This window comes from Erpetoichthys calabaricus, chromosome 5 (assembly GCF_900747795.2).
Source record: "Erpetoichthys calabaricus chromosome 5, fErpCal1.3, whole genome shotgun sequence".
Lineage (NCBI taxonomy): Eukaryota > Metazoa > Chordata > Cladistia > Polypteriformes > Polypteridae > Erpetoichthys > Erpetoichthys calabaricus.
The window spans coordinates 21,487,290-21,500,404 of record NC_041398.2 but is presented as its reverse complement, the minus strand read 5'-3'; the positions used below and the strand labels follow the sequence as shown (position 1 = coordinate 21,500,404).

The following is a 13,115-nucleotide window of genomic DNA, read 5'->3' as shown; positions in this document are numbered from 1 at the left end:
GAATAGCACTTTAATCAAAAGAGCAAAGCCCCTGATCAAAGTCGACTGCAGTTTTCTAGCTATAGTTGAAATTATGGTCTATACTGTCATTTGATTTATGTTTTTTCAGAGCTGCATTGATAACCTTAATAAACCATATTGAGTCAGAGGTGGATTTTGTACATTTAACAATCAATGAAACAAGGAAAATAATATAGTCAACCCATGTTAAGATTATCTTTATTAAATAGCAGCTGCTCCTTCATACTGTATGCTGTTCTCTCCAGTATGAATTCGTGTATGTTTCTGAAGACTACTATTATGGAAGAATCGCTTGCCACATTCTGAACAACAGTACAGCTTTTCTCCAGTATGAATCCTTGTGTGACTCTGAAGACCACTTATTTGTGAAAATTGCTTGCCGCATTCAAAACAGCAGTATGGTTTCTCTCCTGTGTGAATTCGTATATGGCTATGAAGGCTGTTACTGTGAGAGAATCGTTTGCCACATTCAGAACAGCAATACGGCTTCTCTCCGGTGTGAATTCTCATGTGGCTGTTAAGACTGCTGCTGTCTGAGAACCGTTTTCCACATTCAGAACAGCTGTGTGGTTTTTCGCCAGTGTGAATTCTTTTATGGCTATGAAGGCCACTGCTGTGTGAGAATCGTTTACCACATTCAGGACAACAGTACGGTTTCTCTCCAGTATGAATTCTAATGTGGCTTTGAAGATGACATATTTGTAGGAATCTTTTTCCGCATTCAGAACAGCAATGAGGCTTTTCTCCAGTATGAATTCTTGTATGATTATGAAGACTACTACTGTGTGAAAATCGTTTGCCACATTCTGAACAACAGTGAGGTTTCTCTCCAGTATGAATTCTGATGTGACTCTGAAGATGGCTAACTTGTAAGAACCGTTTTCCACATTCAGTACAACAAAAAGGCTTCTCTCCACTGTGAATTCTTAAATGGTTATGAAGCCTACTTAAAAGTGAGAAACCTTTCCCACATTCAGAACAGCAAAAAGGCTTTTCTCCCGTGTGAATTTTTGCATGCTTTTGAAGACTGCTATTATGGGAAAATCTTTTGCCACATTCAGAACAACAATGTGGTTTTTCTCCAGTGTGAATTCGTGTGTGGCTATGAAGACTGCTTATTTGCGAAAATCGCTTGCCACATTCAGAACAATAATATGGCTTCTCTCCAGTGTGAATTCTTAGGTGTTTCTGAAGACTGCTGTTATGGGAGAATCTTTTGCCACATTCAGAGCAACAATGAGGCTTTTCCCCAGTGTGAATTTTGGAGTGGCTCTGAAGACTGCTTATTTGTGAAAATCGCTTGCCACATTCAGTGCAGCAATATGGCTTCTCTCCAGTATGGATCCGTGTGTGCTGCTGAAGAGTGCTACTGTCGGAGAATCGCTTGCCACATTCGGAACAGCTATATGGCTTTTCTCCAGTGTGAATTCGTATATGTCTTTGGAGACTGCTACTATCAGAAAATCGCTTACCACATTCAGAGCAGCAATAAGGTTTTTCTCCAGTGTGGATTCTAGTGTGGCTCTGAAGGCTGCTTATCTGTGAGAATCGTTTGCCACATTCTGGACAGGAATGGGGTTTCTCACCAGTGTGAATCCTTTTATGCTTGTGAAGACTGTCACTGCGGGAAAAGAGTTTACCACATTCAGAACAGGAATATGGTTTCTGCCTTGTGTGAATCCACTTATGATCTTTGCAGTCAGATTTGTTCTTGAAAGTTTTTCCACACTCTCGACAGGCATACAAAGTCTCTTGATCTTTATTATGCACTTTTTGTTGATCGGTGCTGATGGCTTCTAGGTGTATGAGTTCAACAGTTGTGAGAGAACTACACTGCAAAGAGACTGCTGTCAAATTCTCTGGTCCTTTTGTTGATTTGTCCATCTTCTCCTTGTCCTGTTTCTGTTGTAGTCTGCCCTGAAGAGATGGCTGAGCAAACAAAGATGTTGAGAGGCTGTCATCCTTCCGAAAATCTGCAATAACACAAATGATTTAGTTAAAATTAAAAAAAAAAGAATATATATATATATTAAAAGGAAACAGGTGGTACACTTGGTGCTGCTGCCTCATGCTGAGGTTCTATTCTTATTCTGTTCAATGTGTGTTTTGGCTTTTCATGTTCACTAGACGTTTACAGCATCTGGATATAGCCCACAGATTTGTCTGTTTTGTGTGCCAGTGTGCAGTGGACTGTCCTCCATTCTCTGGTTCATTTCTGCCTTACTTCAAAAGCTGCCAGAGACTACAGGTTAAGAAAGTGAGGCTGATTTAGAAAAGGATCTGAGGAACTGAGGCTTTCATGTGGATTCAGTCAAAATAAAATTCAAGCTCTTCCATGTTGAGTTATCACTGTTGCCCCCTCACTCTTATTTATTTGAATTAGTCCAGCTCCCTCATACTGTATAGTCCCGGGGTCAACTTCTTCACCGAGTCTTTGGTCATGTAAACCTGGTATGTTCTCTGAAGGTTTGCATGGGCTTTCCTTAGGAGTCTCCTTTTTTCTCCTATTTACTCAAAAATGTGCATATTAGGTAAATTGGTCACACTACATTGACTCTGTGGGGGTGTGTGGCTGATTGGACCTGGAGATGGAGCATTAGAACATTTGAACAATCTGGATGAGAACAGGCCATTCAGCCCAACAAAGCTCACCAGTCCCATCCACTGAATTCTTCAAAAACAAAACAAAAAAAAAAAAAAAATTGAGTCGAATTTTGAAAGTCTCTAAAGTCCTGCTGGAAGCTTCTTCAAAAAGATCAGGATTGGAGTCAAGGGCACAGTCTAGTTCTGTTGACCAATAGGGAGGTGCCATTGGCTTTTCACACTTTGATTTGTTGTATTAGAACATTAGAACAATGTGGAGGAGAACAGGCCATTCAGCCCCACAGAGCGCGCCTGTCCTATCCACCTAAATCTCCTAAAAAAACATCAAGTTGAGTTTTGAAAGTCCCTAAAGTCCTCCTGTCCACCACACTACTTGGTCTCTTATTCCAAGTGTGTGTGATTCTATGTGTAATGAAACACTTCCTAATGTTTGTGTGAAATTTCCCTTTCACAAGTTTCCCACTGTGTCCCCGTGTTCTTGATGAACTCATTTTAAAGTCACCGTCTCATTCCACTCCACTAATTCCCTTCATAATTTTAAACACTTCAGTCAGGTCTCCTCTTAATCTCCTTAAGACTTAGCTCCTACTGTCATTCCTCTTTGTTCATCTCCTGTAGCCCTGAATCAGCCTAGTCGCTCTTCTCTGGACATTTTCTAGTGCTGCTATGTCCTTTTTGTAGACCCAAACTGCACCCAGGACTCCAGATGAGGCCTCACCAGTGTGTTATAAAACTTGAGCAGAACCTTCTGTGACTTGCACTCCACACATTAAGGTGCTATATAACCTGACATTCTGTTAGCTGTCTTAATGGCTACTGAACACTGTCTGCCAGTTGATAATGTAGAGTCCACCACAACTCCTAAGTTCTTCTCATGAGGTGGACTCTCGATTTCCAGACCGCCCATTGTGTATTCAGACCTCACATTTTTCCTTCCTATGTGTAATTCTTTACATTTACTGACATTAAATTTCATCGTCCACAAATCTGCCTGAGCCTGTCTGCTGTCCAAGTCCTTTTGTGATGATATAACAGATTCCAAATTACCTGCTATGGCAGACGACCAGGGACCTTGCCCCACCGGGATGCCTGAAGAAGGGGAGGACCAGGCGAGGGGCAATATCTTCCCTGGGGCGCAAGAGAGCAGTCCAAACCCCGGATTGCAGCAGGGCCACGGATATGGAGCTGGGAAGCTCAACCCTGTTCAGCACATCCACCACACCAGGAAGTGCTGCCGGAAGATCATCACTGAGCACCCGGAGCACATGCAGGGCATTATAAAAGGGGCCACCTCACTCCATTCGGAGAGCCGGAGTCAAGTAGTAGTGGACAGAGCTTGCGAGAGAGGAGTGGAGGTGGCAGAAGGAAAGAAAAAGAAAAGGACTGAGCCGTGTGGCTGTGTCGTGCTGTAAAAATGAAGGTGTGTCTTTGGACTTCTGGATGTCTCAGTGTCTGTCTGTGTCCGGGTTGGTCTTTCACACTGCTAATACACCTATCTTGGTGTCATCTGTGAACTTAACCAGCTTGTTATTTCTATTCCTATCTATGGCGCAGTGGTAGTGCTGCTGCTTTGCAGTAAGAAGATTGTGGGTTCGCTTCCCGGTTCCTCCCTGTGTGGAGAGCGCTTTGAGTACTGAGAAAAGCGCTATATAAATGTAATGAATTATTATTATTATTAAATCATTTCTATATATTAAAAATAGCGGCGACCCCCACACTGCCCCCCGCTAGACGCCACTCATCAACAGCCAATTCTGATTTGGTTCCTCACATCCTCATCACTTTCTCCTTCCTGAGTCTGCACCAATTCTGCAACCCACCTACACACATCACTCTGAACTTCCACTTCTTTTAGTTTGATGCCCACCCTCTCATGTGGCATCTCATCAGATGCTTTCTGAATGTCCAGATCAATAATCTCATCTGCTCCACTTTGATCAAATCCCTTTGTGTCCTCCTCATAGAATTCCAGCACGTTAGTCAAATACGACCTCCCTCTTCTGACCCCATGCTGACTGTTCAGTCAAACTCCTCTCCTTGCCAGGTGTTGCTCAATCGTATTCTTAATAATTCCTTCAATTAATTTTACTGGTATGTAGTTGTTTGAATCTGCGTGGTCACCCTTTTTATATAATAACATAATATCTGCCATTTTCCATTCCTTTAGAACTGCGGTGTCAAACTCCAGTCCTGGAGGGCCGCAGTGGCTGCAGGTTTTCATTCTAACCATCTTCTTAATTAGTGACCAGTGTTTGCTGCTAATTACTTTTTTTAATTAACTTGACTCAGGCCCTCTGCAGTGGGTTGGCATCCTGCCCGGGATTGGTTCCTGCCTTGTGCCCTGTGTTGGCTGGGATTGGCTCCAGCAGACCCCCGTGACCCTGTGTTCGGATTCAGCGGGTTGGGAAATGGATGGATGGATGGACTCAGGCCCTTTAGTTGTTTCTTTTTCCTTAATTAGCAGCCAAACAATAATGAGACACAAAATAAGCTGCCACGTCACACAATATCTGAAAATAAAGAAAGGTGAAGGTCTCGGTAAGGTTGATCTCTCAACTCACCAAAACACTTTGACGATGTTCTTATGAAAAACAGAACATCAACAGTTTTGGAAATGTCTGCTGTGGCAGAATGAGAGCAGCAACGAGCTGTGGAATTAAATAATGGGTTTAATTAACAGCAAGCATTGGCTTCTCATTAAGAAACTGGTTGGAATTTGAAGCCCCAGTTTAAGCTGGTCACCTGTCGGCTCGTTTCACATCTCATTTCTGTTTGGCTGTCAGTTAATGAGGAAACGAATCAATTTAGAAGACTGAATCCTTCTAACATGGCTGTTAAAATAAAGGAGGAAAAGGTGAATTAGCAGTGAAAACTGGTCACTGATTAGGAAAAGGGTTAGAATGAAAACCTGCAGCCACAGCGGCCCTCCAGGCCTGGAGTTTGACACCCGTGCGTTAGAATATGCACCAAGGGTTCATGTACAGTTTGTACTCGCTAACCTCCTGAAAAACTTGAGGGTAAATATTATATGGTCCTGGACTGGCACCTAGCGCAGAGCTGGTCTCTAAGGCATGCATGGTGCTGTTTTGGAGAGGTTGTTGTCTCCCATATATGACCCTGCATTGGATTAAATGTGTTTGACAAAATTAGGATGATGATGATAATATACAGTGCGTCTGGAAAGTATTCACAGCGCTTCATCACTTTTTCCACAATTTGTTATGTTACAGCCTTATTCCAAAATGGATTAAATTCATTTTTTCCTCAGAATTCTACACACAACACCCCATAATGACAACGTGAAAAAAAGTTTACTTGAGATTTTTGCAAATTTATTAAAAATAAAAAAATGTAGAAAGCACATGTACATAAGTATTCACAGCCTTTGCCATGAAGCTCCAAATTGAGCTCAGGTGCCTCCTGTTTCCCCTGATCATCCTTGAGATGTTTCTGCAGCTTCATTGGAGTCCACCTGTGGTAAATTCAGTTGACTGGACATGATGTGGAAAGGCACACACCTGTCTATATAAGGTCCCACAGTTGACAGTTCATGTCAGAGCACAAACCAAGCATGAAGTCAAAGGAATTGTCTGTAGACCTTCGAGACAGGATTGTCCCGAGGCACAAATCTGGGGAAGGTTACAGAAAAATTTCTGCTGCTTTGAAGGTCTCAATGAGCACAGTGGCCTCCATCACCCGTAAGTGGAAAAAGTTCGAAACCACCAGGACTCTTCCTAGAGCTGGCCGGCCATCTAAACTGAGCGATCGGTGGAGAAGGGCCTTAGTCAGGGAGGTGACCAAGAACCCGATGGTCACTCTGTCAGAGCTCCAGAGGTCCTCTGTGGAAAGAGGAGAATCTTCCAGAAGGACAACCATCTCTGCAGCAATCCACCAATCAGGCCTGTATGGTAGACTGGCCAGACGGAAGCCACTCCTTAGTAAAAGGCACATGGCAGCCCACCTGGAGTTTGCCAGAAGGCACCTGAAGGACTCTCAGACCATGAGAAAGAAAATTCTCTGGTCTGAAGAGACAAAGATTGAACTCTTTGGTGTGAATGCCAGGCGTCACGTTTGGAGGAAACCAGGCACCGCTCATCATCAGGCCAATACCATCCCTCCAGTGAAGCATGGTGGTGGCAGCATCATGCTGTGGGGATGTTTTCCAGCGGCAGGGACTGGGAGACTAGTCAGGATAAAGGGAAAGATGACTGCAGCAATGTACAGAGACATCCTGGATGAAAACCTGCTCCAGAGCGCTCTTGACCTCAGACTGGGGCGACGGTTCATCTTTCAGCAGGACAACGACGCTAAGCACACAGCCAAGATATCAAAGGAGTGGCTTCAGGACAACTCAGTGAATGTCCTTGAATGGCCCAGCCAGAGCCCAGACTTGAATCTGATTGAACATCTCTGGAGAGATCTTAAAATGGCTGTGCACCGACGCTTCCCATCCAACCTGATGGAGCTTGAGAGGTGCTGCAAAGAGGAATGGGCGACTGGCCAAGGATAGGTGTGCCAAGCTTGTGGCATCATATTCAACAAGACTTGAGGCTGGAATTGCTGCCAAAGGGGCATCAACAAAGTATTGAGCAAAGGCTGTGAATACTTATGTTCATGTGCTTTCTCAATTTTTTTATTTTTAATAAATTTGCAAAAATCTCAAGTAAACTTTTTTCACGTTGTTATTATGGGGTGTTGTGTGTAGAATTCTGAGGAAAAAAATGAATTTAATCCATTTTGGAATAAGGCTGTAACATAACAATAGGTGGAAAAAGTGATGCGCTGTGAATACTTTCTGGATGCACTGTATGTTGGACTTCTTTACAGATTATTTAATGACTTGTTTATTATTTTGCTTTTGTTCTAATGAATGAGCACTGGTGCACTTTGACCTTTCAAAACTGTTGGTCTCTCACTCCCTTGCTGTGCCCATTTTGGTTACAAACCACTAGGAGTTCATGCAGATGGGGTTATGATGGGTAAAGCGACTGCATTACATTATTCAGTGATCCACTAAACCCACTTCTCCAGGGCAGGAGGCACAGCTGGAGCCTGTCCCAGCAAGCAGTGGGCACACGTAGAAACAATCCATGGTTAGTCAGAGCGTCAGCCCATTGCAAAGTGAACACACGCATGGGCCAGTTTAGCATTGTGAATTTATCTAACCGGCATGTCCAGGTTTGTGGAAGAAAACCAACATGCAAATGCACCACACCAGGCACACCTGGGACGCTACCCACCCGACTTCCTTACTATGAGGCTGCACCAACACTACCTCTGTGCCACCATACTGCACATTCATCGATTGACTGACATATTTACATTACATGTGGACTTCAAACACATTTAACATCGAGTGAGGGTGTTCAAGAAGCAACACCTTCATTTCGATCTGCGTATAACCTGCAGGAAGAAAGGGAAACAACTGACAGTGTTGGGGGGGCTTCCTATAAGTGCATAGTGAATCACCTTCCTGCCATATTCTGCACTGTACATCTTCTATAGCAGGGGTCCCCAACTCCGGTCCTGGAGGGCTGCAGTGGCTGCAGGTTTTCATTCTCACCCTTTTCTTAATGAGTGACCTGTTTTTGCTGCTAATTAACTCCTTTTACATTCCACTCAATTTAATTCACTTGCTCTTGAAAACTCGGACCCTTTCATTGTTTCTTTTTCCTTTATTAGCAGCCAAATAAGGAGATACACAAAAGGTGCCAAAACAACTGGTGTCCATCATGCAATTTCTGAAAATAAAGAAAGATGAAGGTCTCAGGAACGTCGATCTGCTCAGGTCATCAAAACATTTGAACGGTGCTCTTAGAAAAGAGAAAGTCAACAATTTCAGAAATGTATGCTATTGCACAGTGAGAGCAGCAACAAGCCATGGAATTAAAGAACGGGTTTAATGAATGACAAGACTCAGCGCCTAATGAAGCAACTGGCTGGAGTTTGAGGCCCTGACTTAGCTGGTCATCTGCTGGCTCCCTCGCTTCCCATTTCATTTCTGTTTGGGTCCCATTTCACTCTTTTAGGGCGGACATCTGGACAGATGAAGGAGGAAAAGGAATCCTGGTGGTGGAAAATACAGGAGAGTATACAGAGGAAGAGGATGGCAAAGAAGAAGTGGGATTGTCAGAGAGATGCAGAAAGTAGACAAGAGTACAAGGAGATGAGGCGCAAGGTGAAGAGAGAGGTGGCGAAGGCTAAAGAAAAGGCGTATGATGAGTTGTATGAGAGGTTGGACACTAAGGAGGGAGAAAAGGACTGGTGGGCTACAGAGGGGCCAAGCTGGGAAAGATGTGCAGCAGGTTAGGGTGATAAAGGATAAAGATGGAAACAAGTGAGGAGAGTGTGGTGAGCAGATGGAAAGAGTACTTTGAGAGGCTGATGAACGAAGAGAACGAGAGAGAGAAGAGGTTGGATGATGTGGAGATAGTGAATCAAGAAGTGCAATGGATTAGCAAGGAGGAAGTAAGGACAGCGAGGAAGAGGATGAAGAATGGAAAGGCCGTTGGTCCAGATGACATACCTGTGGAAGCATGGAGGTGTTTAGGAGAGATGGCAGTGGAGTTTTTAAACCAGATTGTTTAATGGAATCTTGGAAAGTGAGAGGATGCCTGAGGAGTGGAGAAGAAGTGTACTGGTGCCGAAATTTAAGAATAAGGGGTGTGTGCATGGACTGCAGTAACTACAGGGGGATAAAATTGATGAGCCACAGAATGAAGTTATGGGAAAGAGTAGTGGAAGCTCAGTTAAGAAGTGAGGTGATAATTAGTGAGCAGCAGGATGGTTTCATGCCAAGAAAGAGCACCACAGATGTGATGTTTGCTCTGAGGATGTTGATGGAGAAGTTTAGAGAAGGCCAGAAGGAGTTGCATTGCGTCTTTGTGGACCTGCAGAAAGCATATGACAGGGTGACCAAGAGGAGCTGTGGTATTGTATGAGGAAGTCAGGAGTGGCAGAGAAGTACGTAAGAGTTGTACAGGATATGTACGAGGGAAGTGTGACAGTGGTGAGGTCTGCAGTAGGAGTGACGGAGGTAGGATTACATCAGAGATCGGCTCTGAGCTCTTTCTTATTTGCAATGGTGATGGACAGGCTGACAGACGAGATTAGACAGGAGTCCTCGTGGACTGTGATGTTTGCTGATGACATTGTGATCTGTAGCGATAGTAGGGAGCAGGGTAAGGAGACTCTGGAGAGGTGGAGATATGAGAGGAGAGGAATGAAGGTCAGTAGGAACAAGACAGAATACATGTGTGTGAATGAGAGGGATGTCAGTGGAATGGTGAGGATGAAGAGAGAGGAGTTGGTGAAGGTGGAGGAGTTTAAATACTTGGGATCAACAGTACAGAGTAATGGAGATTGTGGAAGAGAGGTGAAGAAGAGAGTGCAGGCAGGGTGGAGTGGGTGGAGAAGAGTGTCAGGAGTGATTTGTGACAGACGGGTATCAGCAAGAGTGAAAGGGAAGGTCTACAGGACAGTAGTGAGACCAGCTATGTTATATGGATTGGAGATTGTGGCACTGACCAGAAAGCAGGAGACTGATTTGGAGGTGGCAGAGTTAAAGATGCTAAGATTTGCATTGGGTGTGACGAGGATGGATGAGATTAGAAATGAGGACATTAGAGGGTCAGCTCAAGTTGGACGGTTGGGAGGCAAAGTCAGAGAGGTGAGATTGCGTTGGTTTGGACATGTGCAGAGGAGAGATGCTGAGTATACTGGGTGCTAAGGATAGAGCTGCCAGGGAAGAGGAAAAGAGGAAGGCCTAAGAGAAGGTTTATGGATGTGTTGAGAGAGGACATGCAGGTGATGGGTGTGACAGAGCAAGATGACGAGGACAGAAAGATATGGAAGAAGATGATCCGCTGTGGCGACCCCTAACAGGAGCAGCTGAAAAAGCAGAAGATTAAATATAACCCAATATTAGCCTGCAATGTGGTATTTCAAAGGCTTAAATCACAGCTTTATGTAGGGAAACGTTTACATTTTGCTACAATTTACTGTTTAGGCCAGCTAACGTTGGTCGTCATGCACCAGAGCACCTGGTCTCTAATCAAATTCAATCAAACATTTGTTGAGTTCTCATTTCCACTTGCTGAAAACATCCAGTAAATCACTATTAGGCTCTGCATGTGTTTCCAGTTTGACTTTCTCCTGCAGTGCATTTAATCCCATTACTTACTTATTTCGACGCTCTGAGCTGGCTGCTGCTCTTCTGCTTCTCTCCCATCTCCTTCAGCAATTTTCTCTTCCAACACAGATGTGTCAGTATTCACTTCCGCAGAATTCTGCTGGGTAGCCAGTTGACCAGCATTAGTGACCCAAGGCTGTAAGCCACAGCGAGATTCTTCACTGATCTCATACCCAGTTTCGTGGTTTTGTCGTTGAAGAGTGGCTGAGAAATCTTCCGGATCCTCAACTTTAACGTCGACAATCTCCCCCTCAGATGACTCCTCTTCCTCCTCCTCTTTAAAAGCAGAAACTCTTCCCGCACAGTCCTCCAGCTTCACGCACAAATCCAGAGGGGCACCCCACTCGCAGTCCTCTTGTTTAATGTGTGCTAGTCTTTGATCTATGACACCATCTGTGGTTAGGGCCATGTTCTGTGTGAAACTCTTCTCTTCCCCCAACGTGTTCCCCTTTCTCTTCCAGGATTCCTTTCTCACATGGACAGTCCTGTCCTGGAGGCCATTAGACACCTCACCGTATGGCCGTGTGAACTGGCAAGGAGGCGCCTTTTCTCCCTGTCAAAATAAAAGTGATAGAATTACTTCATAAAGTCATCAAAAGCACTTGATGTCTTGTTGATTGAAATAAACCAAGGAACATATGGAAACGTTTGAAAACGCACACTTTTTTTCCCCACTTTGACTCATTAGGGTTCTAAATGATTATGGTGGTCCAAATGTAATGACGAAAGATCTGGAGGACAGACGTGACCTAAATTAAAACCACCATTTTAAAGAGACGAGGTCTGTGAAGTACTGATGTGAAGCACCTCGATTACAGTGAATCCAACAGCGATACCAGTGAATGAGAACACATTTATCAGGTAAATACATTGTGTCAAGTTTGACAACATTGCAAAACATTAATAAACCAATTGGCAGTCTCAGTGGGCCTCGTCTCTCCTCGTCTGTTCTACCCACCCAATGCTCCTTTCTCTAAAGCACTCCTCTTATCACTCCTCTTTGTACTCCACTTTCCCTCTCTTCCTTTCTGCCTGTTGACCTTGGCTCCAGCTTACCTCTGCAATAAATGGACATCCACCATGGAGACAGCTTTAAGGCCCTCCAGATGTCTCTTCTATCTAAATACCAAAACTGATTTTCTAGCTTGGGGTAGCCCAACGTTATCTCCTTGTGATAATGCACACCATGTTAACTGACCTCATCAGCGTCATTTCCTCAGACTCCTTTTCTTCTCTTGCACCTTCAATGAAGTCTTCTAGATGTTCGTGTGATTCAACAACTCTTTTGGAGGTTGAAGCAAACATCTCTCAAATCCGGATTCCTTTGTTGGTTTATGATACTGAAAGGAGAAAACACAGATGTTGTACTAAACAAAGGCGGTGTACTCAGTGTTGCTGTTTACCACACAAACTACACACAAACAAATCCAAAAATGTAAATTACTTTGGGATGGCACTTAGCAGAAGTACTGCCATCAGCTGTTATGAAGAGAGAATTCTTCTTAAATGTTTCCCTGATCCCACATATTTGGTTGGAATACCCCCACCTGTTGCTATTCGTGTGCTGATTTTGTATATTCTCCCTATATGTCTGATTGGTATTTCCTCAGGTACTTCATTCTTTATCCCTTCACAACCCAAAGACGTACAGTTAAGTCTGAATGGTGATGCCGCAAGTCCTCAATCATTGTTCTGCTGCCGAAAAAATCCATCACGAACAGTCTGAATGATTTCCACCCAGTGGCACTCACATCTGTCATCATGAAGTGCTTTGAGAAACTGATGCGGAGTCATATCATCGCCTGCCTGCCAGCAGACCTGGACCCATTTCAATTTGCTTACAAAGCAAAGAGATCCACGGAGGATGCTGTGACCACAGCCCTTCATGCTGCCCCTGACCCACCTGGAACAGCAGGGGAGTTACGCCAGACTGCTCTTTGTAGACTTCAGCTCGGCGTTTTTAACACCATCCTCCCACAATGACTGGTGTCCAAACTGGCAGATCTGGGACTTCCATCACTCACCTGCAGTTGGATACTGGACTTCTTGTCTGGTCGCTCCCAGAGGGTCAGGCTGGTTCTCCACACATCCACTGCTCTCAGCCTCAACACCGGGACGCCGCAGGGTTGGTGTGCTCAGCCCGCTCCTCTACACCCTCTACACATATGACTGTGTCCCCACTCACCATAGCAACAAGATTATAAAGTTCGCGGATGACGCGACGGTGGTCGGACTCATCTCGGGCAAGGAGGGTGAGCTGGCATACAGGGATGAGGTGGAGCAGCTGTCAGAGTGGTGC

General features: G+C 44.4%; 1 protein-coding gene across 1 annotated transcript in view; it reads right to left on the bottom strand.

Annotated features, from left to right (window-relative positions):
- Window positions 1-202: 202 nt before the first annotated feature.
- Window positions 203-13,115, bottom strand: part of LOC114642127 (zinc finger protein 91-like) — a 54,404-nt gene continuing 41,491 nt past the window's right edge. Inside the window, exons 6-8 of the mRNA XM_051927793.1 lie at window positions 12,002-12,098; window positions 10,808-11,369; window positions 203-1,994 (exon numbers count right to left, since the gene is read on the bottom strand). Coding sequence (XP_051783753.1) covers window positions 223-1,994; window positions 10,808-11,369; window positions 12,002-12,098 — 2,431 coding nt within the window. The 3' untranslated portion in view covers window positions 203-222. The remainder of the gene's footprint in view (window positions 1,995-10,807; window positions 11,370-12,001; window positions 12,099-13,115) is intronic.